The following is a 24,788-nucleotide window of genomic DNA, read 5'->3' on the forward strand; positions in this document are numbered from 1 at the left end:
GCCACGCTCACCCGCACGTGGTGAGCGTGGCGGCCACCAGAGCGCCATCGAGGCGCTCTTGGCCTTGCCCGCGGCGCAAGCGTCGCGCCTTCGACACCGAGAGAGGTCACCGCGGCCCGGCCGTCAGGCGGCCGGTCGTAAACAGAGACGTCAAGCCCCGAAGACGGTCGATCTTAGGGTAAACCGGCGCCCGGTCCATCGTAAACGCCGCCATAGAAGGCCAGCCAACAACCCCAGCCGAAATGGCTGCCCGTGACGGTGACTGCTGCGGGAAAGATTGTGGGCCCGCGAGAGAACTCGCTGTGAAACATCCAGCCGTCAAGATCGCTGGCCATTCCTGAAAACGGCCGTTTTCTAAAAGCAGCAGTGTTAACTAAAAGTAGCAATCCCTAAAAATAGCCGTTACTAAAAATAGTTGTGACCTAAAGGTAGCAATTGCTAACCATAACCAAAGGTCGAGGGCCAAAGTAGCGGCCGTCACCGAGTGCGTGGGCCCTGTAGAGGCGTCGCTCCGTGCGGCATCCCCGTCGCTCCGTGCGGCATCCCCGTGGGGGTGGGGGGGGGAGTGTTGCATCGCACGGGGCCTCCCCACCCACGCCCGCACGCGTGTGTCCTGCCCCCCCACCCCGTGTGGCCTGCCCCCCCACCCCGTGTGCCGTGCCTCCCACCCTCACCTCAACCCTTGCAACTCCCCAACCCTCACCCCAATTCTAACCCACACCGCACCTCCCACATAACCCGATTGCTAACTGCAACCCTAAACCCAACCCTAACCTCAACCCTTGCCCCGCTGCTACAAACCACAACCCAAACCCCCGCGAATTCGGCTGGCACAAGGGATGGTCCGTACACTGGGAGGATTTGCTAAAGGCACGTCCACACTTAGGGGTTCGACTCCTGTTGCCCTCGGTGCCCTTGGTGGACAACTTGTTGGTTTGCAAACGTCACCCGTTCAAAAACATCACTCGTTCGTGTCTTGTGTTTTTATTTTCACCGGTGTTTTGCTCGTATTGTCTTTTCTGACCACAAATAGTGCTCCTCCACCCGACGTTTTCATCACCATCCTCATCACCATCCTCATCGCCATCATCGCCACCACCTCGGCACCTTCGTGAATGCACGATGCGTTTGTGAGCAACGTTCACTGAAAACGAGAAAATCCGCTCCAGCAAAGCTATCAGAGACCAGTCTGCCAGTCTATTACTGGCTAGAGACCCCACCAGAGATCAGTCTGTCAATTTCTTCCTATCTAGAGACCCATCAGAGAGCAGTCTGCCAGTCTATCACTGGCTAAGATAGATGGTGTTGCTGCAGTCGTGCTGAAGGACCCGGTGTGCTTGTGTCTTTGTGCTGCTGCTGTGTGCCCTGGGTCCTCAGGTGGGTACAGTGTGGCAGGCTGCGCACGCGTGGGCCCCGTGTGCGGCGCTAGCAGGGAAGCCGCGACCCCTACACCCGCTCCCCCACGCACGCACCTCCGCACGCATGGCTGGCCCTCGTCAAACAAACCTGCCTACTTGGCGTTCGTGGTTATAATGTTTTGGGCGAGGCCACGTTATTGATTCTGTCTGTGTCGTAAGACCCTCCACCATCTGACGTAGCCAAGAAAATTGAATTGTCACGTGTACAAGCGTTTCGGGACGAGCCAATTGTTTTTGGCTCGCTCGCCGTGGGTCAGAGTCGAGAAACAACTGAAGGCCAGATTTAGCAGCAGTAAGAACCCCGACCTTTCGCTTGAAACTGTGCCAAGCCCTCTTCAGGCCTCAGGTCCAGGAACTCGGAATAGACTCCAGGAAGACAACGGTTTCAGCCAGTCCACTTATGTTTTGGATTTGTAGCAAATTCATCGGGCGTCGTCATTTCAGCAAAAATTGCAAGTCGCAGTTGGGTTGCGGTTGAGTCGCTGCCTTGTGGCACTGCACTTTGCAGACCGGCAGTTTTGGCTGCGATGCTGGTGAGATTTTGGGGTCATTCAGTATTGGTCAATCAGATCCTCACACCAATAACTTTTTTTAATAAGGGTTGGGATGAAACGTATGAACTTGGATTCGATCATCACGCTCGCTTTCGTCTCGGCGTGATCGTCCCCGACCCGGGTGGTTGTGTGTGTGCTGGTGGGCACGGCGAGGGGTCGTGACCCCACCGTGAGGGGTCCCGTTTAACGCGTGTCACGGGGAGCGTGTGTGTCAGCGGTGAGCAAGGGACGGTGTCTTCTACTCGCATTCCAGGTCTCGCTGAGACGGCTTCTGCGTAATTATCGGATAGCACCGTGTTCGCTTCTAGAAGAGAGAGGGAATGATTCGGAGGCCGTGAATGCCGCGCTTTGCATGTATGTACGCTGAACTACTTTGCACCGTACGTAGCTAAACCGTGAAAATTGGAGGTGCGAGGGAAGAAAAAACTAAACACAAAGCAGTTCTAAAGAACATGAGTTTGTTAATCTAGATGATTTAAAATTGCATAGCTCCAGTGAAGGCAGAGCGTTCCAGATGGCCGGAGAAGCGCATCTGAAAGCGCACGATGCAGTGGCCAGCTATGTTCAATGGTTTACCAAAATCCACAGCGAGGATGACCTGAGTTCGCGTGATGGTTTCTGTTCCTTGAGATCAGCAAGTTATTGTGGTTCATTTGTGGCACTCGCTTTGTGTGCAGTGAGCGTGACCTCAACGTATGCGTTCGGTAACCGGAAGGTTTCGATTCCCGACTCGGGCACCTCTCTGTGTGCTGTCTGCGTTCTGCCCCTGTTCTGCGTGGGTGTCCTTAAGGTTCTGAAGTTTTCTCCCATACCTATTGGCCAGAAATGCGAATGTTGAACAATGACCTGCAAATTAGCCAATTGGGATCGTCAACAGCAGCGGCAAACATCCCTCCTGAAAACGAGCCTGCAGGCTCGGCGAGGGCTTTCCTCCCGGGTGAACGAGCAGAGGAGAAGCAATTGTAGCAGGCCACGTGGCACCAGTTGGTTGGCGCACCCAAGTCGTCGTCGTCGAATAGTACCAAGGTCACGTGTTGATTGATGGTCGACTTGGCCTAGCGTCAGAATATGTTGTCTATTTCGTGGAGGAGAAACCTGATGAAGCTCTTCTTCACCAGCGACGGGGCGGGTGGGGGGACAATATAAGAGCAAGACAGCGAAAAAGTCGCTATAAATTATTACAACGAAATAAAGTAGACGTACAAATAGCACAAGTACAAACATTCCTGCCGATTTGTCAACACCAAATGCAAGCTTGGGGCAAGGCAGCAAAACAGCAACAGCAACAGTCCCAGATCACAGCAAGACAACAACAACACACAAGCCCCTCAATTACATTGAACAATGAACTATCGATGATACACAGGATGGGGGGTCAAAGTTCCACATCACATTTGTATCGGGCACGAGTGGTTTGCTTCAGGATGTTCTTTGAAGGAAGATTTGCGATGTTCAGGGAGGAACCGAGGTTCGACAACGTGAACGGTGCTGCAAAGACGTCGTCCGTGGGGGGGGGGGAGGGGGGGGCGACCGGCACGTGCTGCGGGTCGACTTGACATCCTCATCCCCCTCGGGCCAGTGGAGTCACGTGACACGACGTGACGTCACAGTTCAACTCCAAGCACGCGTGCATTTGGTATTCGCGCCACTCTCCAAGGCCACATCGTCAAGGTGTTTCACAGACGCGGTGTGCAGTAGTTCCACAGTGGGGCGGTAAAGTTGCTATGGTGATGTGTAATCCCAATTAAGTAATTTGCGGTGTAATTTTTCAACATACAATGGCCTACTGTATTTAAAGGTCTTGAACGTCTTCTGCGAAGAAGGCAAGTACAGTACGTTTAATACGGCCACACTATTATCCAGGGCGGCCCCTGGGTGCAAACCACGAACCCCTGCAACAATCGGTGAACGCGCTACGGCCGTGCCACGTGACCGCCTTGAGTTCTCACCCGGCGAGGCGACACGAGAGACGTCTGCACATTCAGCGCAGGACTCCGTCGGTCTTCCGGGTCGCAGGCGGACTTGGCGCTGGAGTTGTTTGCAAGCTGCACACACGCAGGGTGAGTGGTGGGGTGGCGGGGCGTTGACGCTGGATGAAGATACAGATCTGGGGCTGCCAATGAGACCATGGCCCGACCTGTGAATGTTTGCACAATATCGCGTTTCATAACAGGAACTTTGTTCGCCCGAGGCAGCCCCTGTCGCGTGACTGATATCAGAGGCAGTGGTGGAGCCAAGCACAAGTTACAAAAGAGGAACCCGAGATGAGACGCGGCCAGCGAGCGGAGGAGGAGTAACCAGGAAGACGAACCACGCGCACGCCTGGTATCCGCAGCACCGTCTGGCACACGTCTGGGCGTTTGGGTTTCCTAACAGATGGCGTGTGGCCTGCTGTGGCCTGCTGTGGCCTGCTGTGGCCTGCTGTGGCCTGCTGTGGCCTGCTGTGGCCTGCTGTGGCCTGCTGTGGCCTGCTGTGGCCTGCTGTGGCCTGCTGTGGCCTGCTGTGGCCTGCGGATCACGACGTGGACGTACGCACAGGAAGTGTAACAAACACGGCGACGAGTCTCCGGGGGGTGGCGGGGCGCGACGTCCTTGTGCGGGGAGCCACACGAGCTGCTGTGGTGATGGCGGCAGAGCCCCAAACAAGGAGGAGGGAGTCTCGGGGAATTTTTGGCCAAACATCCCGTGTAGTTGGACGCTTAGCCAATTCCTCATAGATGGTTTTGTTTACGTTTGATGTGGTGGGGGGGAGCCAGGGTGCCTGCAGAAATGCCAAGATTGCAAGGAGATCGGCAACATCCCGCTTGCTGCACCGCACCCCGACGAGCACTGGGGCGTAGCCCCGGCAGGGGAGACGTCTCGGCGTGATCCCGGCGAAAGGAGGGCGACGAGCTGGGCGGGCCCCTCGATCTCGCGAGTGTTGCGACACTTTGCGTTGTTTCCTGCAAAAAGCCAAAATATCCCCCCGCTCCCCCCTCCCCCAGCCGCTCCGCCGCGGTGGGCGCACGGCGAGCGCAGTGGCACGGAGGCCGTGCGCCGCTCGCCCCCAGGGGTGCCCTGCTCCTGCAGCCACGCGGCCCTTCCCCTGGCTTCGCTCGCCACGCAGGCTCCACGTTCTTCCGCTTGTCGGAAGTTTTCTCGCTCGCTCTCGCCACTCCTGGCCGTAGGGCCTCCTCTTTAGGGAGCTCCAGAGAGAATTTGGTCTACTCTTTCATGCTGACCGGGCGTCTTGATGAATTGCCCACACTCTACCCCACCACACGTCACCTACTGCTGCTGGATGGACAGAGGAGTTGGGGGTGGGGATTTAAGAAACTCACCATTGTTTCAGCCGCTTCGCCAGGAGATGAAATCGAACCGGCGACCTCTGGATTGCTGGAGTCCAGTCCAGTCCATTGCGCTGACCGTTGCACCACCACAGTGGCAGCTCCCTGTGTGTGAAGACGTAACGAAAAAACAACGGTTATCTCGTAGCTCCACAGCCAGGCTGTGTGGTATGGGCTGCACCTACACGAGTGTGAAGCTGTGGGTTCGTCTGCCTGTCTACGTGCTATGGAGAAGGACCGTCGCCGATTTTTTTCTTATTGGTTTTTTCAAGGCCACAGCGTGATTGACATGTGTAGAGATTTGTGTTGTTAATTGTGCTCGTGCACTACTGGCAATGCAGCTGCTGTAGCAGAGCAGTAGTGTAGCATCAGCAGCAGTGTATCAGCAACAACGCAGCAGCAGCAGCAGTGTATCAGCAACAACGCAGCAGCAGCAGCTGCCGCCCTCTTGCGCACGCGATGGAGGTGGCGTTGTTTCAGCAGACCCGCCTCAGTGAGGCCTCTGACCCCGCAGGAAGGTCACGTTTCCCTTGGCTCTGCCATCGCCCCCACACCCCAACGGTTTAGTCGAGTCCATTCTCATTCAGAATAGATTATTGGGTTAGCCGACCTAGTGACCGGGCCACATTTTGTCGTGGAACCCTCCACCACTCCGCATGGCCAAACGTGCCACGTGTCCGTGCGTTTAAAGACGCGCCAGCGGTCACCGTTTCAGCTCGCACACCTCAACACAACCAAAGTTATCCATCAGACACGTGACGTTTCGCCGGGAACTGCGTTGGGCATCTTCGGGTCGGAGACCAAACAATTAAAAAAATCAAATTTGAGCAACCTTCTACGTGTCGAGTGAATGTCGTTGAAGCAGGTGTGAATTCAAGAGACCAGGACTCGTTAGCTCACTTGGAAGTTTTACCTGGTTTGGGCTGACACCTGGGTGTGACCTGGGACAGTCCCGGAATCGGCATCACCTGTCATCGTCTGCCGTCGTGTTCCGGTGGCACCGTAGTTGCTGCTGTGTGGAACTCTCCTGCGGGAGATGGCAGCACAGCTCTGAGAAACGTGTCCCGGTCTGGTCTCAAGTGGAGAAGGTGGCGACCGCAGACCTGCATGACCAACCTCACAACAATGTTTAAAACTAAACTGGTTTATTGCAGCAGGTGAAGCCCACTGAGCTATGAGCTCTTTTTTCAGAGGCATCAAGCATTGGGATTCATCGTAGCTGCCAAAACAATCTGAATGCGCGTTTCTAAATGCAGAGCGCAAAACCTGAGGACCTGGAGAAAAATACACGCGACCGCCATGGGGCGGGAGAGAGTGACGCAAACTCCAAATGCACAACAGGCAATGCCTGGGTCCGGGATGGTATCCAGGGAACCTGCGCACCGCGGCGAGGAACACGAAACAAAATCGGAGCAGAGCAACCACCGCGTTTCCAGTGTCGACGTGGGCCAGCGATGCCGGGTTCATGGCGCCAGCCGGAGGGAGGAGCAGCGGCTGCACGGAGAGCCGGGGCCGGTACCACACACAGCTGGGCCAGCTGCTGAGACAGGGAAGCCAGATCCACTCACGCACGTAGCAGGGCCTCGGATTCGGTGCGTTGTCAGGAGTTGGGTTCATGCTACAGTCTGGTTGTACAGGGTGTTGCAAACAGATGGACCCGATTTGAAATCGCTATATCTCTGCAACCACGAACCTCCCATGAAAAAAACTCTTACCACTGGAAAGGGCGGGGCACGGAGTTTCAAATGATTACCGATAGATGCCTCTCCCAGCGCACAAACAGCCCTTAGCCTCAGTCATTCACAAGACACTGCCTCAACGTTGGATAGATCGCACAGGACCCCAAGACTTGGCGCTACACTCTTGGCCCCCAAGATCCCCAGACATCATCACACCCTGCGACTTTTTCTTGTGGGGATACGTCAAAGACGGTGTTTCTGTGCCACCATTAGCGACTAATCTGGACGACCTCAAAAAGAGAATCACGGCAGTGGAAGAAGGCACTTTGAGAGGCGTTTGGGACGAATTCAACTATCTTCTCGATGTTGTCCGTACAGCAGGTGGAGGGCACATAGATCATTTATAAAATGGTTAGTAAAACTTTATAACTTATTAAACCGTTTGTAACTTTTTGTGTAATTGTAACATGTTGCCATCGTAAAATATACTGCTTTGAAATTGGGTCCATCTTTTTGAAACACCCTGTACAATTTAGTTAGGGCTTGGTGGTCGGGTTCGTTGTTTTCGCTTTCATTTCTATTCGCTTCATCACTGTAACTTTGTTTTTGCTTGCGTCGGTTTGGTGACCCAGGTCACCCTCGCAAATGAGGCCCTCTCCTGCCTGGTCTCATTCCGGTTACACAAAACCTACGTGTGACTGGCTGGTCTTAGTGTCGCTGTAGGATATTATTGTAGGGCCAGCGTCTGGCTCACTCGTGCGCTATTCTCCCTAATGATGGCGTTGCATAACACTGCCAAGTATGGCGAGAGTGGAGCGGCGCGGACTGACGTCGCCTGAAGCTGGCACACACCACGGCACGAGATGGGAGTGCGATGGGAGGGCGATGGGAGAGCGGGCAGTGTCATGCCACCCAGTCTGGCTACTTCAGGTCAAGAGGTCATAGGTCAGCCCTGTGGACAATGGTTGGCACGGACGTGCACAGGCAGACGCTGCCTGCCGCCCTAAATCAACACAGGAGGGATCTTTGTAGCCGCGTAACAAAAAATAGACCCTCACACTCGTGAGACACGCGCCCGATCGTGTGCGTGATAACTAATTAATTTGCACACATCGCATGCCGTGAGGTTGATGTTGGCAAGGAGAAGCCTCCAGTGGATTTGCAATTCAGAGGTCACAACGGTTCGATTCCATCTCGCTTCCGCTGCAGTTGAAATTATCGATTCCCCAACGATCTCGCAATCCCCGAAGATCGTGCCAGCTCGACCCTCCGCTCACACCCTGCGTCCCGCGGCCCCTGGAGAAGCGGCGATGCCGGGCGGCGATGCTGGCGCCTTGGGGTGGTGGTGGGGTGGATTGCAGCTGGTACCACCGACGCTGTGCCACGCGTGCACCTGGGCAGAGAAATATCTTAATGATAAGGCAAAGGGTCAAGAGGTCAACGGATGACCACAGCTGTTGCACAGTTGACATCTGACCCACAAAGGTTTACGCGCTCGCCGCCACCAGCGCCTCCTGGCTTGAGGTCTCCTCTACCTCGCTGTGCCGCCTCTCCATGCCGCTCGAATGCGCGGTCTCAGTGACCTGCCCTCCGCTTTCTTCCTCCTCTAAACTGCTCACGTGTCCCACCCATCACAACCTCCAAGTTGCTTGCCCTATCCTGCTACACAATTCCTAGCACCTCCCTAACTCTACGGTACCGATACGGTACTGATATGGTCACCGATAAGGTAGGGCAAGGCCGTAATTATAAGATATATTGGGGGGGACACATCCCCCCCCCCCCAATATTCCAATATGCTCAAAATGTCCCCCCCAATATATTGCTATAAAATAGATTTCTGTTTAAATTATTGTGGTTATGGTTGTACTTTATTAATCCCTAATATATGCCATTACATACAATTAAACAGGAAAAGGTAAAAAAGAAAAAACAGAGCAATAGAATACAATACACTATTAGACATTATTGTCCATCCTATGTGTTAGTGAATTTTTAAAAATATTTTAGGCAGGAAATGGCAGAAAATTCGTTTTCAAATTTAGATTTTTTTTCTGGGGGGGGGCAGACCCCCAGACCCCTGGAAGATTTGGTCCCCCCCCAATGTTGACTCCATGGCTACGGCCTTGAGGTAGGGTACCCATCGGGTACCATTTGTGGTGCCGCTATGATATCGATACGGGACTCGGCCGTCCAGACGCTGGTCTCCGGCTGCCTTGGGAGCGAGTTGGCTGCGGGGAGGGCGCAGTGCGGGTAGCGGCCACGTGGAGGGGATTGGGTTTATTTATTCATGAAATCGCCTCTGACGCACAAAATGCACATTTCAGCAGCTTCCTGATTTGGCATTTATGGCCAATTAGGTGAACTCGCGCATGCCGGAGGAAACGAAGAGAGAGGTTGGGGGGGGGGCAGAGAATGGGAGCCGTGCGTGAGAAGGCACAGATAGGTGGTGAGTCATGTGCACGTGACTGCACACTTGCCAATCAGATTGAGGCATGTACCAGATCCCAAACTCAAACCATGTTAACCAATCAGACTATAGCCCTGATCCTCCCCAAACTACCTACACCAGAGCTCGAACTTTACCCAAACCACCAGCCCACAGTTGTAGCCCCACCCACACCACCCACCCCACAGCTGTAGCCCCACCCACACCACCCATACCACCCACACCACCCACCCCACAGCTGTAGCCTCACCCCACACCACCCACACCACAGCTGTAGTCCTACCCCACACCACCCACCACACAGCTGTAGCCCCACACCACCCACACTACAGCTGTAGCCCCACCCCACACCACCCAGCCCACAACTGTAGCCCCACCCACACCACAGCTGTAGCCCCACCCACACCACCCACACCACCCACACCACAGCTGTAGCCCCACCCCACACCACCCACTCCACCCACCACAGCTGTAGCACGACCCCACACCACCCACACCACAGCTGTAGCACGACCCCACACCACCCACACCACCCACACCACAGCTGTAGCCCCACCCCACACCACCCACACCACAGCTGTAGCCCCACCCCACACCACCCACACCACAGCTGTAGCCCCACCCCACACCACCCACACCACCCACACCACAGCTGTAGCCCCACACCACCCACACCACCCACACCACAGCTGTAGCCCCACCCTACACCACCCACCACACAGCTGTAGCCCCATCCACACCACCCACACCACGCACACCACACAGCTGTAGTTCTACCCCACACCACCCACCACACAGTTGTAGCCCTGCCTCACACCACCCACACCACAGCTGTAGCCCTACCCACACCAGACAGACGATGACCCGGGCCCCAACCGCATGGCACGATGGTTACCTCCGTCCCCGCCGCGTCTCTCACCGCTCCCCACGTCTCTCGTGGCGACTCGGCGACTCCGAGAGCTGCCGCTCACCGCCACCCTCCTCGCCCCCTCGCCACCCCTCAACGTCCGCGTGAGCGTTGCTGAGCACACAGTCGACATTGGGCGAGAGAGCAAGTGCAGAGGTGGAGAGAGAGAATAAGACAGCGAGAGAGGGGAGAGCAGTCGAGATGGTAGAGGTGCAAGAGAGAGGGGGATGGAGAGCTCTGCATGCAGATATGAGCGACCCGTCGGAGGCCGTAGGCCTGCAAGAAGGGCTGGGTGCAGATGCAGCACTTGTCCTAAAAAATACATTTTTTTTATAATATTACAAATATTACATACAAAACATAGGGGGAACATAAACATGGAGTAGGGAGAGAGGGGGTAGAGAGAGAGGAGGGGGGGTAGAGAGAGGGGGTAGAGAGAGAGGGAAGGGGTAAAGGAGAGCAGAGCGAGACCTCTCTTGTAAAATCTTTCATTTAAAAGGAGGGGGGGGGGGTTACATAAAGCAAAGCATTAAAAAAAACACTAAATGATGACCGAAGCAAAGTGCCGACTACACCGAGCATCTTCTTGTTTCCTCTGATCGTAAAAAAAGAGCGCAAGAGAGGCAGGTTTGAGAGAGGGGGGGGGAGCACGTGATCATGAAGTTGGGAGCGAACGCTCTGGCCAGGAGCCGAGCGCGGAGCGTGGAGCGCGACTGCAAAACAGAAACACTGAGAGACACAAACACCCACAGAGGTGTCCTCCCCACGCAGCGTGGACCCAGGGCCAGGAGCGAAACTCCCCTCTGTGTGTCTCAGCAGAGACTCCCCTCTGGGTGTCTCAGCAGAGACTCTCTCCCCTCTGGGTGTCTCAGCAGAGACTCTCTCCCCTCTGGGTGTCTCAGTGAGACTCTCTCCCCTCTGGGTGTCTCAGTGAGACTCTCTCCCCTCTGTGTCTCAGCAGAGACTCTCTCCCCTCTGGGTGTCTCAGCAGAGACTCTCTCCCCTCTGGGTGTCTCAGTGAGACTCTCTCCCCTCTGGGTGTCTCAGTAGAGACTCTCTCCCCTCTGGGTGTCTTAGCAGAGACACCCTCCCCTCTGGGTGTCTCAGCAGAGATTCTCCCCAATCTGGGTGTCTCAGCAGAGACACCCTCCCCTCTGTGTGTCTCAGCAGAGACTCTCCCCTCTGGGTGTCTCAGCAGAGACTCTCTCCCCTCTGTGTGTCTCAGCAGATACTCTCTCCCCTCTGGGTGTCTCAGTGAGACTCTCCCCTCTGGGTGTCTCAGCAGAGACTCTCTCCCCTCTGGGTGTCTCAGCAGAGACACCCTCTCCTCTGGGTGTCTCAGTGAGACTCTCTCCCCTCTGGGTGTCTCAGCAGAGACTCTCTCCCCTCTGGGTGTCTCAGCAGAGACTCTCTCCCTTCTGGGTCTCTCAGTGAGACTCTCCCCTCTGTGTGTCTCAGTAGAGACTCTCTCCCCTCTGGGTGTCTCAGTGAGACTCTCCCCGCTCTGGGTGTCTCAGCAGAGACGCTCCCCCCTCTGGGGGTCTCAGTAGAGACTCTCCCCCCTCTGGGTGTCTCAGTAGAGACACTCTCCCCTCTGGGTGTCTCAGCAGAGACTCTCTCCCCTCTGTGTGTCTCAGTAGAGACTCTCCCCCCTCTGGGGGTCTCAGTATAGACTCTCTCCCCTCTGGGTGTCTCAGTAGAGACTCTCTCCCCTCTGTGTGTCTCAGTAGAGACTCTCCCCCCTCTGGGGGTCTCAGTAGAGACTCTATCCCCTCTGGGTGTCTCAGCAGAGACTCTCTCCCCTCTGGGTGTCTCAGCAGAGACACCCTCCCCTCTGGGTGTCTCAGCAGAGACTCTCTCCCATCTGGGTGTCTCAGCAGAGACACCCTCCCCTCTGGGTGTCTCAGCAGAGACTCTCTCCCCTCTGGGTGTCTCAGCAGATACTCTCTCCCCTCTGGGTGTCTCAGCAGAGACTCTCTCCCTTCTGGGTCTCTCAGTGAGACTCTCTCCCCTCTGTGTGTCTCAGTAGAGACTCTCTCCCCTCTGGGTGTCTCAGTGAGACTCTCCCCACTCTGGGTGTCTCAGCAGAGACTCTCTCCCCTCTGTGTGTCTCAGTAGAGACTCTCCCCCCTCTGGGGGTCTCAGTATAGACTCTCTCCCCTCTGGGTGTCTCAGTAGAGACTCTCTCCCCTCTGTGTGTCTCAGTAGAGACTCTCCCCCCTCTGGGGGTCTCAGTAGAGACTCTCTCCCCTCTGGGTGTCTCAGCAGAGACTCTCTCCCCTCTGGGTGTCTCAGTGAGACTCTCCCCCCTCTGGGTGTCTCAGTGAGACTCTCTCCTCTCTGGGTGTCTCAGCAGAGACTCTCTCCCCTCTGGGTGTCTCAGTGAGACTCTCTCCCCTCTGGGTGTCTCAGTGAGACTCTCTCCCCTCTGGGTGTCTCAGTGAGACTCTCCCCCCTCTGTGTGTCTCAGTAGAGACTCTCTCCCCTCTGGGTGTCTCAGCAGAGACTCTGTCCCCTCTGGGTGTCTCAGTGAGACTCTCCCCCCTCTGGGTGTCTCAGTGAGACTCTCCCCCCTCTGTCTCAGTAGAGACTCTCTCCCCTCTGGGTCTCTCAGTGAGACTCTCTCCCCTCTGGGTGTCTCAGTGAGACTCTCCCCCCTCTGGGTGTCTCAGTGAGACTCTCTCCCCTCTGGGTGTCTCAGCAGAGACTCTCTCCCCTCTGGGTGTCTCAGCAGAGACTCTCTCCCCTCTGGGTGTCTCAGTGAGACTCTCTCCCCTCTGGGTGTCTCAGTGAGACTCTCTCCCCTCTGGGTGTCTCAGTAGAGACTCTCTCCCCTCTGGGTGTCTCAGCAGAGACACCCTCCCCTCTGGGTGTCTCAGCAGAGATTCTCCCCAATCTGGGTGTCTCAGCAGAGACACCCTCCCCTCTGTGTGTCTCAGCAGAGACTCTCCCCTCTGGGTGTCTCAGCAGAGACTCTCTCCCCTCTGTGTGTCTCAGCAGATACTCTCTCCCCTCTGGGTGTCTCAGTGAGACTCTCCCCTCTGGGTGTCTCAGCAGAGACTCTCTCCCCTCTGGGTGTCTCAGCAGAGACACCCTCTCCTCTGGGTGTCTCAGTGAGACTCTCTCCCCTCTGGGTGTCTCAGCAGAGACTCTCTCCCCTCTGGGTGTCTCAGCAGAGACTCTCTCCCTTCTGGGTCTCTCAGTGAGACTCTCCCCTCTGTGTGTCTCAGTAGAGACTCTCTCCCCTCTGGGTGTCTCAGTGAGACTCTCCCCGCTCTGGGTGTCTCAGCAGAGACGCTCCCCCCTCTGGGGGTCTCAGTAGAGACTCTCCCCCCTCTGGGTGTCTCAGTCAGACTCTCTCCCCTCTGTGTCTCTCAGTAGAGACTCTCCCCCCTCTGGGGGTCTCAGTATAGACTCTCTCCCCTCTGGGTGTCTCAGTCAGACTCTCTCCCCTCTGTGTCTCTCAGCAGAGACACCCTCCCCTTTGGGTGTCTCAGCAGAGACTCTCTCCCCTCTGGGTGTCTCAGCAGAGACTCTCTCCCCTCTGGGTGTCTCAGTGAGACTCTCTCCCCTCTGTGTCTCAGCAGAGACTCTCTCCCCTCTGGGTGTCTCAGCAGAGACTCTCCCCCCTCTGGGTGTCTCAGCAGAGACTCTCTCCCCTCTGGGTGACTCAGTGAGACTCTCTCCCCTCTGGGTGACTCAGTGAGACTCTCTCCCCTCTGGGTGTCTTAGTGGATACACTCTCCCCTCTGGGTGTCTCAGCAGAGACTCTCCCCCCTCTGGGTGTCTCAGCAGAGACTCTCCCCCCTCTGGGTGTCTCAGCAGAGACTCTCTCCCCTCTGTGTCTCTCAGTAGAGACTCTCTCCCCTCTGGGTGACTCAGCAGAGACTCTCTCCCCTCTGTGTCTCTCAGCAGAGACTCTCTCCCCTCTGGGTGTCTCAACAGAGTGTGAGCGCAGGCGTAGGTAAGAGGGTCTTGTTTAAATTACTTCAAAATGTGTTTTCATCTTTCAAAAAATTTACTAAAAGCCTGTGTCGGATAGCACGTAAGAGATGATAAGCGATGGTATAGATGATAAGTGATGGTGTTAATGACGATTTGAGATGGTGATGATGATGATAAGAGATGGTGAAGGCAGCCACTGATGTGGAGTCGATGGCAGGGCTGCTGCCTCCCATCGGTTCTGCAGGCGAGGGCTGTCAGCGGGCGCCATCGCTGCTCTGTTTCAGTTCTTGCGCACGATGGGAGCAGCAGCAGCATCAGCGATGCGGTGCAGGGGCTCGAGTATGCCAATGTCGAGCTCTGCTGCTGCTGCTGCTGGCCACGACGAGAGGGCTTCATCAGAGAGAGTTCGCGTCGGTTCTTCCTGCACCTATTGCAGGGCTGCAGACCGCGGTGGTTCACCATGCGTGGTCAGGAGTTCGCACTCCCCCGTGGCTTGCGTCTTCAATGTTCCATTCGTGTGGTGGACGTGCGCATCGGTCTGTTGATGTCCTGATGCGGTTGATGGTCCCACGCTGTCTTCGAGGAGGAATGTCAAAGCCAGGAGGTGCGATGATGTTTGGGTCTCGAATGAGGAGGCGGTTATTGTGGACATCCGCGCGATTCCACTCTGTTCACCGGCGTTCTTGGAGCGAGGCGCTGTATACATCTACATGAGTAAGATCTGGGTTAGATTCTAGGAGGGAAGCAGAGTGATCCCAGAAGGAGCCGACGGCGATCCACGTGGCGAGGCCTTGGCCCGCGGGTAGCCCGTCACTGGCAAGGAAACTCCCTCGCAGTCTGCAGAATGCCCGACGGAACAGCGAGCCAGGGGATTGGTGTCCGGTGCACATCGCCTTACAGTTCTGTGTGTGGAGCGCAGTGACTCTACCAGTCAGCAGCACGTCAGCGTCCTTGGGGGCATTGCACGGTCTCCGTGACGGCACGGCGGTTTGATCTTCGCTGGAAACGACATCCGCGAGTTGCATCGCTGTGTCGCGATCTCTGGGCTCACGGCTCCGTCGCTGAAGCGTGCGTATGTGCGTCCATCCACGTGTGCCTCCTCGTGTCCGCGCGTGTTTTGTGTGCCCGAGTTCGATACCCACTCACGACCCAATAACGGCGAATATCCGAACTGGGTCTGGGCCTCCCCGAGGTGGATCTCGGCCTTAAATGAGTACCTGGTGCGGTGTGGCCGGGCGTGATGCTGACCACCCACCCACCCCTCCCTCGCGTGCCGTGCCGGTCTTCGTAGGCGCTGCTCGCCAACACCGCTTGCAACCAGCAACCGAGTGAAGGCCACGCGTGGCGCGGGGGGTCTTTGTGCGCTGTGCGCGTCCCTGCAGGCGTGGAGGATGAGATGGCGCTGGTGCTGGAGCTGAGCCGGCGCGAGCAGCAGCAGCAGCAGGGGGGCGAAGGGGGGCCCCAGGCGATCGCGGGGGACGGGGCCCCCCAGGCTCGCCGCACGGAGCGCACGCAGAGCTGCCCCTCCGAGTACTTCTACGTGTCGGACAGCGACGAGGACGACGAGGAGATGCAGCTCGCCATGGCCTACAGCCTCTCCGAGCAGGAGGCGCGGCGCACGGGTGAGGAGGAGGCGGCGGCGGCCGGTCGGGGCGAGCGCCGTTAACGAGGAGGAGCGGCGCCTGCGAGAGCCCCCGGGGGGCGGCGCATGGCGGCGCACGGCGGCGTGGGTTCGGCCAGAGACCGCGACCGGCCCCGCCTTTGTCTTGCTAAGTGGCGATGTTTTACGCATAGCACCAGGTACTCGTTTCAGGCCGAGTAGACCTAGGGGAGGCCCAGGACCGATTTAGTCGTCGCCGGTGTTGCTGACCGCGAGCGGGAATTGAACTCGGGTCGCCGGTTTCGTAGCGCAGAACGCTAACCGCTACCGCGCCCCCTCGCACAACAAAGATAAAGATCCCCTGTATAGCCATAACAGACTGTTGGGGTGCGTGCTGTTAGCGAGTAGCAGCACCTGTGAAGGCCGGCACGGCACACTCTCCCGTCTTCGCACTCTGCACGTACTCCTCCACTCGCGCTCTCAAGGCAACGTTACGAAACCATCTACACCACGTTTCCTTCACGCGAATCTGGCGATATTGGTTGGGAAATCATTCCGCCGTACCCCAGTGGGGCTCGTTCCAGTCACTGGCCGTGCAGAACGCTCGCACACGCACACACACGAGTATTTGACTGCATCAAAATGGGCGCAGTTGTTGAAGGAAGCTGCCAAGTTCGGTGCAAGTGTCCCCGCGCTCTGCCCTTGACGCTGAGCCCTGCCCCCCGTGTGTCGCTCCGCAGGTGTGGTGTGAGCCTGGGCCAGCGTGGACGCCTCCTCGTCTCCTCCTCCTCTGCGTCGCCTCCTCCTCCTCCTCGTATTTATTCTCGACCCCACAAGCGCGCGCAACCCCAGGACCCCTCGCCAGCCCCCCTCCCCCCGCCCCCACTAGTGGATGGTGCACCCCTGCGACCCCCGCGACCCCGCTGACCCCTGCTCGCCCCCCCCCCCCTCCACTCTGTGGCGTGGCCCCAGGTTCGCACCATTGCCAGACGTGGAGATTGAGATCCCCGCGAGTAACGCCGCCACTTTTTGCGCGATGTTCACGGCTTCAGATCCGCAAGCGTCTTGTTGGGTCGGTCCACGTGGCGACCTCGCCGGGCAGTAGGCGGCCGCCGGACGTGAGGCCTCGTTCGCACTTCGTGATTCGCACTTCCTGGACCTCGCCCTGAACATGCCTGGCGCAGTTTCGCGTGAAACGTCCGTCGATCTAAGCACTAAATTTGGCTGTGACAATTGGTCTCTAACCCACTGGGTGAGTAAGTTAGTGAGCGAGTGTTTGGGTGGGTGAGTGAGTGAGTGGGTGAGTGAGTGGGTGAGTGAGTGAGCAAGCGAGTGGGTGAGTGTGTGAGCAAGCGAGTGGGTGAGTAAGCTAATGAGTGAGTGGGTGAGTGGGTGAGTGAGCTAATGAGTGAGCGAGTGGGTGAGTGAGCGAGTGGGTGAGTGAGCGAGTAGGTGAGTGGGTGAGCGAACGAGTGGATGAGTTAGTGGGTGAGCGAGCTTATGAGTGAGCGAGTGGGTGAGTGAGCGAGTAGGTGAGTGGGTGAGCGAACGAGTGGATGAGTTAGTGGGTGAGCGAGCTAATGAGTGAGCGAGTGGGTGAGTGAGCGAGTAGGTGAGTGGGTGAGCGAACGAGTGGATGAGTTAGTGGGTGAGCGAGCTAATGAGTGAGCGAGTGGGTGAGTGAGCGAGTAGGTGAGTGGGTGACCGAACGAGTGGATGAGTTAGTGGGTGAGCGAGCTAATGAGTGAGCAAGTGGGTGAGTGAGCGAGTAGGTGAGTGAGCGAGTAGGTGAGTGGGTGAGCGAACGAGTGGATGAGTTAGTGGGTGAGCGAGCTTATGAGTGAGCGAGTGGGTGAGTGAGCGAGTAGGTGAGTGGGTGAGCGAACGAGTGGATGAGTTAGTGGGTGAGCGAGCTAATGAGTGAGCGAGTGGGTGAGTGAGCGAGTAGGTGAGTGGGTGAGCGAACGAGTGGATGAGTTAGTGGGTGAGCGAGCTAATGAGTGAGCGAGTGGGTGAGTGAGCGAGTAGGTGAGTGGGTGACCGAACGAATGGATGAGTTAGTGGGTGAGCGAGCTAATGAGTGAGCGAGTAGGTGAGTGAGCGAGTAGGTGAGTGGGTGAGCGAACGAGTGGATGAGCAGGCGAGCGAGCGAGTGGGTGAGTGAGCAGGCGAGCGAGCGGGTGAGTGAGCAGGCGAGCGAGCGGGTGAGTGAGCAGGCGAGCGAGCGGGTGAGTGAGCGGATGAGAGAGCGAGCGGGTGAGTGAGCGGATGAGAGACTGAGCGGGTGAGTGAGCGGATGAGAGAGCGAGCGGGTGAGTGAGCGGATGAGAGAGCGAGCGGGTGACTGAGCGGATGAGAGAGCGAGCGGGTGAGCAAGCGAGTGGGTGAGTGAGCGGGTGAACAAGTGAGTGGGTGAGTGAGCTAGCGAGTTAGGTGAGATGAGTGAGCGAGTGAGTAGGTGAGTGAATGGGTGAGTGGGTGAGTAAGCTAGCTAGTGGATGAGTGAGTGGGTGAGTGAGCTAATGAGTGAGCGAGTGGGTGAGTGAGCGAGTAGGTTGGTGGGTGAGGGAACGAGTGGATGAGTGAATGGGTGAGCGAGCGAGTGGATGAGTGAGCAGGTGAGCGAGCAAGTGGGTGAGTGAGCGGATGAGAGAGCGAACGGGTGGGCGAGCGAGTGTTTGGTTGAGTGAACGAGCAAGCTGAAACAGCGACGATCGATGGGCTCTTCGCCAAATGCCCGCACACCCACGTGACTATTCAATTTGTTTGGCCGCGCGTCGGGCGGCGGGCGGGGGTTCTTGCATGACACAAATTTGTTTCGCGATCAACATTACGCGTGAACTAACCCGAAATAAAACCGATGACGAATCGCGACAGTGGGGCCGCGCAAAGCTGCCGGGCCACGCGACTACAACAGCGGCCGGCAGCTTTATTCCCGCGGCCCCTTTGCCCTCGATTCGTCTCCGCGGACGGCAAGCGGCGCACTTCGACTCGTCGTGGCCGCCGTCGTCGTCGCCACGACTGACGGCGGCTGCCGCGTGCGGCGACTTTGGCTGCCATCGGCCCGGATGAGGTGACACGCGCGGGGGAGCGGGGGGTCAACGGGCGTCACGGCCCGCGCGATTAACAATTGAACTGCAGCACGGTGGAATTTATGTTGCATGTGGAGAGGTCCCGAGGTGTTTGACAACGGAAAAAACTAAACTGGAGCTATTTATCTCTGAAGGTAAACGACACTCGACACTCTCGCCCCGCCCCCTACCTGAGTTATTGTACGCATTTTTCTAATTTGACATTTCTCAAATGTTTCGTTGCGTAGCCTGCGAGTCCACACTCGCGCGCGTCTCGATCTTCGTGCCTGGCTTGGGTCAACTCATTGGCCTGGGGCCGTGCAGGCCCGAGGGCAGGGTTGGGGGCACGGTCTGGGGAGTCCCACGCCTCTGCTGCGTGGTGACCCCACCTTGCTGTCGCTAGCCGAGTCGGGTGGCAGCAGGAACCGAGTCGTGGTTACCGCTGCTGCCGGGTGTGCCACTCGACTGCAGCCACAGCCCGGTCGTCGGTCTCGGTGAGACGCTGCGCGAGCCGCGGTGACGATGGCCCCCGGGGCGCTTCACGGTCTAAGCGGTGCCCCCCCCCCACCCCCCCCCACCCCATCGTGCGTGTGGTTCACTTGGCGCCGCTGAGGCCGCGGCTTATTATAGCTCGGCCTCCTCCATTGACGGGGGGGGGGGGGGGTAGCCGGAGAGAATCAAAGCCATCGCGAGCCAGGGTCCACTGCCCCCCACCCAGCGTGGAGGGCAGGATTCCCCAAACTCCAGTCCTTGCGAATCCCCCCCCCCCCGCTCACCTGCAACGCTGCTGCGTCTTTCCGCGTATATCAATCGACTCCTCCCGATTCGAAACTAAAAACTATCAAACAGTTTTTGTCTTGTACCAGGTAAGGACCCACTTCAGCTGTACAGCTCTTTCTCAGAACCGATCTGGCCGCTCCACGAAGTGGCTTGTCACGTGGAAATGTTTAGCAACCAAATACTCTAAACGTGTGTTTCTAAATGTGGAGGGAAAAACCGGAGGACCCAGAGACAAGTCCATGTGATCACGGGGAGAGAGAGACACGCAAACTCCAAATATACAGTAGCAGGCGTCAAGATCAGGATGGAACCCACGACCTCCTGCATACCAGGCGAGGTAGTTAACATCTCCTAGCCACTGTGGCGCCCCACAAATCAACTCGTTGCACGCATGGAATCGGCTCCGTTGACGCAGCGCTCGTCGCTGAGCGCATCGCGTGGGTCGGGGAGCGAGTTCATTCGAATGTGGAGGAGCCCGTTGGTGGACGTGGAAAGACGGAGTGGGGTCGTGGGTCTTGAGGATTGGAGTTTCGGAAACCGTGGCGTCGGGATAACCTCTCATCTGGTAACTGCAGGCGTATCTTACCCCCACCACCCCATCGCTTCCCCCATTTCCCCACGAGCCCTCCGTGAATCCAGCTCGGCGATGAGCACCGAGCCGCCCTGGACCCTGCTCGCAAAGCCCCGGAGCGGAGCACCCAGCCCCCGGAGCCGGAGTTCGCACCCCCCCCCCCCCTCGATTGATCTCCTTCGGTGGCGGAACTCGCGCAGAGAGCCGCGCGCGTTGAGGCGGTGACCCATGCCGTCGCCAGACCCCCTGCCCCCAACGCGAATCCTTCAACCCCAACTCGAGCCATAATCCCACCGTCAACACTTACCCCGAGTCCGATCTGCTCCACACCCCGAAAGCAAATCAACAATCTGGTCCTAACCCCACCTGTCCCCGAGCGATAACTCTGGCCGTAGACCCAAACCCCCCACCCCATGACACCGACCTCAACAGCCACTCCAGCCAGAGTCCGAGCCCCCCACGGTGACCACCACAGCTCCTATCGTCACCGCCATCGTCGTCACCACCACCACCACCACCATCGTTATGATTATTATTGTAATTGTTTAGGATTTACTGTGTTTGAAGTATGCGAAGCTTCTTTAAGGCTGCTATATTGTAATGAGAATTGCAACTGAAATTTAAAATACGAAATGTACTCGAGAGGATCGCGTCCCTGGTGTTGTTGTGTCCGGGAGTGGGCTGGGCACACAAGGCGCCACGCGCCCACCGGCTGGCACCACCCACGACGGCTTCTACACTGCCATGCACCCCCCCCCCACCACACAGGAGACACGGCAGTGCACGTGGGCTGCAGCAGAGCACGCACAGGAGAGAAGCGTCGACATTGCAACTTCGACCAGTGCGCCGTCTGGGTGTGAGAGTGGGGAGGGGGGCACAGGTGGCGGTGTGGATCTGCCAGTCATCTCAGTCCGTCAACCCATGGCACCTGGGTCTGCCCCGTGACCTCCTGTTGGCAAGCTTTCGACACTTCACGTGGCCTCAGTGCACCTGGCCTGGCACAGGCGCCGGAGTGATGTCACCTCCACTTCGTGGTGAATGGCGAGTGTTGTTGTTGTGGGGTGATGCACGGTTAGCGCACTTACGCCATGAATCCAGCGACCCGAGTTCAATTCCCGCCCATGGCCACCAACACCGGTGACGATTATCTGAACCCGTCCTGGGTCTCCCCTAGGTCGACTCAGTCTCAAATTTTCTAGTGCGCTGTGGAAACATCGCCACTCGGGAGACAAAGGCGGCCGAGCGTGGTGCTGACCACCCGCCCTCTCATGTGCCCTGCCGGCCATCGTAGGTGCTCGCTAATGGCACTTTCCACAAGCGTCTGTTCAGGCTATGAGGTTTGCTGTTTTGGTGTGCGAGTGGCTGGTGTACGGCCATAATGGGGGAATTGCTAAAGGAAAATGGAAGGGTGCTGTGGACGCCAGAAACGATAACCAAAAGCAAGTTTTACCGAGGCACGAAACCTCGTGTGGGCATACGGGGTGTTTGTGGCAGATGGTACCATACACTCCACTTGTACCGTACTGGCGATCGTGCTGTCCGTGCAGAACATCCCGGGGAACTCTGCAGTAAACCTCGCTCGTGCGGAGAGCCACTTAAAAGGGATATATCTCAGCAGTGGTTCTTTGATGTCACCTTCCACGGGCCGTTCTCCCGACACAGGGCAATGCACTGCTCCACTGGAGTTCCGAATGTGCGGTTCGTAACGACATCAACTCGTAACGCCGCGCGAACGCCGCCACACGATATCCGCTGCTCGCTCTCGTAGAGAGGGGATGACTCAGAGGCGCCGCCAGGAGGAGGAACCACATACGGGGAGCGGGAAGGCAGCAGCAGCAGCCACGCGACGAGGAGCCGGCGCTACCAACAATCGCCCAAGCTCCCCAGTCCTCTATATATGAAGGTGTTATCGGCCAATTAGCGAGTGTTTATACACGTGGCAGGTAATTATCAGAGCACCCGGAGAAAACCCACTCGTGCACAGGGGACAACACTCTATCCCATGCAGACGTCCTCGGGAAGGGAGTTTCACAACATGTGTGCGTGATCCACCAACCCTCGCTGCCTCCACAGAGCTGGACTCCAGGCAAGGCAAGTGCTAATCGCACCTCCGATTAGCACGGTTGGCGACGTACGGTGACGTTCAACGTACACACACGTACAGCCGCCCGGCTCCAGTGGCATAACGCCGTTCGGGCAACCGCAATAGACTTGGGGAATCTCGTTAAATTCCTATGAAATCCGCTAACACAGTTTACACTCCGCGCTCCCGCTCTGCTTGGGCACCAACTGCTTCCGTGAAGCCATTGAGGATCCGTCAGCTCAACACGTCGGCTTCCGCGACCAATTTCCATCCCGACTCATTGCCTGATGAAGCTGGTTGTTGTAATCGCCAGCGACACGTCACAGTACACGAATTGTAAATGTCGTGGGTTTACTGTCCAACACCGGTGTAACAAAGTCGTAACTGATTAGCACGTTTTGTTTACGGGACAAACCTTCCTAATTGGTCATGGTGGCGGGTTTTACGACACATTCATATTTATGCGATCTAACCCAAAAAAACCTGTAAGAGGATCCATCACCTCTCCAAAGATACCCTGCGTAGCCTTCAAAAGACTGCCAGGGCAAGTGCTGTTCGCGAGCGCCTATGAACGGCGGCACAGCACACGAGGGGGTGGGTGACCAGCACCACGTTCGTGCCACCTTTGTCTCCCTGCTATTGTTTTACGCACCATGCCCAGGTACTCATTTAAGGCCGAGTTGACCTCGGGGAGGCCACAGGACCTGTTAAAATATTTACCAATGTTATTGGTCGCGAACAGGAATCGAACTCGGGTCGCTGGGTTCGTAGCGGAGCACGCTAACTGCTGCGCCGCCGCTCCCCACGCCTATCTCCCAACACACGGCGTGCGTCGCTCCACACGGACAAATACGCAGGTCTCCATTGCGAGGGGAACAAGTCGCGGACATTTATTAGGGCTGTGGAGGTGGACACTGGGAGAGAGTTTGACGCAGTCGCTCGCAGCAAGTGACCCACCCACGGGCCCCCCCACGGCCCCTCCCCTCCACCATGGCCCCCATACCCACGGCCCCTCCCCCGGTCACTGCTGCCCATTCTGGTCTCTTTGAAACCGCTCCAGAAACTCGAGGTAGATGGCCTTCTGGGGCGGGGACGCGGGGACGAAGTGGCCTGGGGACAGAGACGGGCAGAGTCCTCACTCAGCCGAGGAGGTCAGAGGGCACAGGTTCACGTCCTGGTGCGCAATCGGCTTATCTGAACCTCACCGCCCCTATCATCGCCATCATCATGGTCATCAGCATCAATCACTGATCATAATCAACCTTCAATCACTGATTATCATCACCATCAATCACTGATCATCACCAATCACTGATCATCACCAATCACTGATCATCACCAATCACTGATCATCATCACCACCAATCACTTGTCATCACCATCGATCATCACTATCAATCACTGACCATCGTCTTCACCATCATCACCATCATTGATCACCATCAATGATCACCGTCAATTCGCACCAGCCACTCCGTGCAGCAGAGTTGATGTGCACAAGGGGAGGGATCAGATTCAGGGTTTGGTAAGAGTGGTGCGCAGTGAGGGCAAGTGGGTGGTGAGTGAAGGCGCGTCGTGAGTGTGTGAATGTGGGCAGTGGTGAGCGTGTCACTCCACACCTCCTGTCTGGGTGCACGTGGCTGAAGTGAGGGTGTAAGTCACCTCATTGCGTGAATAACGATGTGTGTTGACCGCCCAGATGTGTGAGTGGGGGTACGTGTGTGTGTAGCAGTTAGCGCGTTGTGCTTAGAACCCGGCGATCCGAGTTCGATTCCCGCTCACAGCCAACACCAGTGACGATTATCTGAATCTGTCATGGGCCTCTCCTAGGTCGACTCAGCTTCAAATGAGTACCTGGTGTGGTGTGGAAACATCACCACGTTCCAGCCTGCATAGGTTCACGCTAACAGCACTTGTCCCAACAGTCTGTTCAGGCTACACGGGGGATCTCTGTTGTTATTTGTTTGTGTGCCAGTGTGATTGTGAGTGGTCATCATTAAGGACCTTCATGATCGTGGTCAAAGCCATTCCCTGTTCACCACGGGGTGCGACAGGGATGTCCTCTCGCCCCTACACTATTTAACATCTTCTCTTACCATGTGGTTCGATAAACTTTCCATCTGGTACAGATATAATGGAAGGCTGATCGATGCCCAAGTGCAGTCATGTTACGCGGATGACCTGGTAATTGCTGCTCAATTACCAGAGGGGTTGGGGCCACTATTGCGGAACTTGGAGTGCGCTACTGAAAGGTGGGGACATACCATCAGCCCCACCAAAACTAAACACCTGCCTGGCTATTTTGTGTCATAGAATGCTCCACCCCATCCACTCCCCATGAGTGATGGGGCATTCGTGGAGAAATGTTCGTACCTGGGCAGTGTGCCTATAACCAGCTCCAGTGT

General features: G+C 57.0%; 1 protein-coding gene across 6 annotated transcripts in view; it reads right to left on the minus strand.

Moving 5' to 3' along the window:
* Positions 1-773: 773 nt before the first annotated feature.
* OVCA2 (OVCA2 serine hydrolase domain containing) overlaps positions 774-24,788 on the minus strand; it is a 37,314-nt gene continuing 13,299 nt past the window's right edge. For 3 of the 6 annotated variants that reach the window (XM_078871135.1, XM_078871137.1, XM_078871132.1), the window contains 3 exons: positions 10,322-10,447; positions 6,212-8,370; positions 774-5,403 (listed from right to left, as the gene is read on the minus strand). In XM_078871135.1, coding sequence (XP_078727261.1) covers positions 8,144-8,370; positions 10,322-10,447 — 353 coding nt within the window. In that variant the 3' untranslated portion in view covers positions 774-5,403; positions 6,212-8,143. Of the gene's footprint in view, positions 5,404-6,211; positions 8,371-10,321; positions 10,448-23,249; positions 23,494-24,788 lie in introns of those variants that run through there. The other 3 variants (XM_078871133.1, XM_078871134.1, XM_078871136.1) reach the window with 3 other exon arrangements.

The sequence above is a fragment of the Lampetra fluviatilis genome, chromosome 31 (genome assembly GCF_964198595.1).
Source record: "Lampetra fluviatilis chromosome 31, kcLamFluv1.1, whole genome shotgun sequence".
NCBI classification, from domain to species: Eukaryota; Metazoa; Chordata; class Hyperoartia; order Petromyzontiformes; family Petromyzontidae; genus Lampetra; species Lampetra fluviatilis.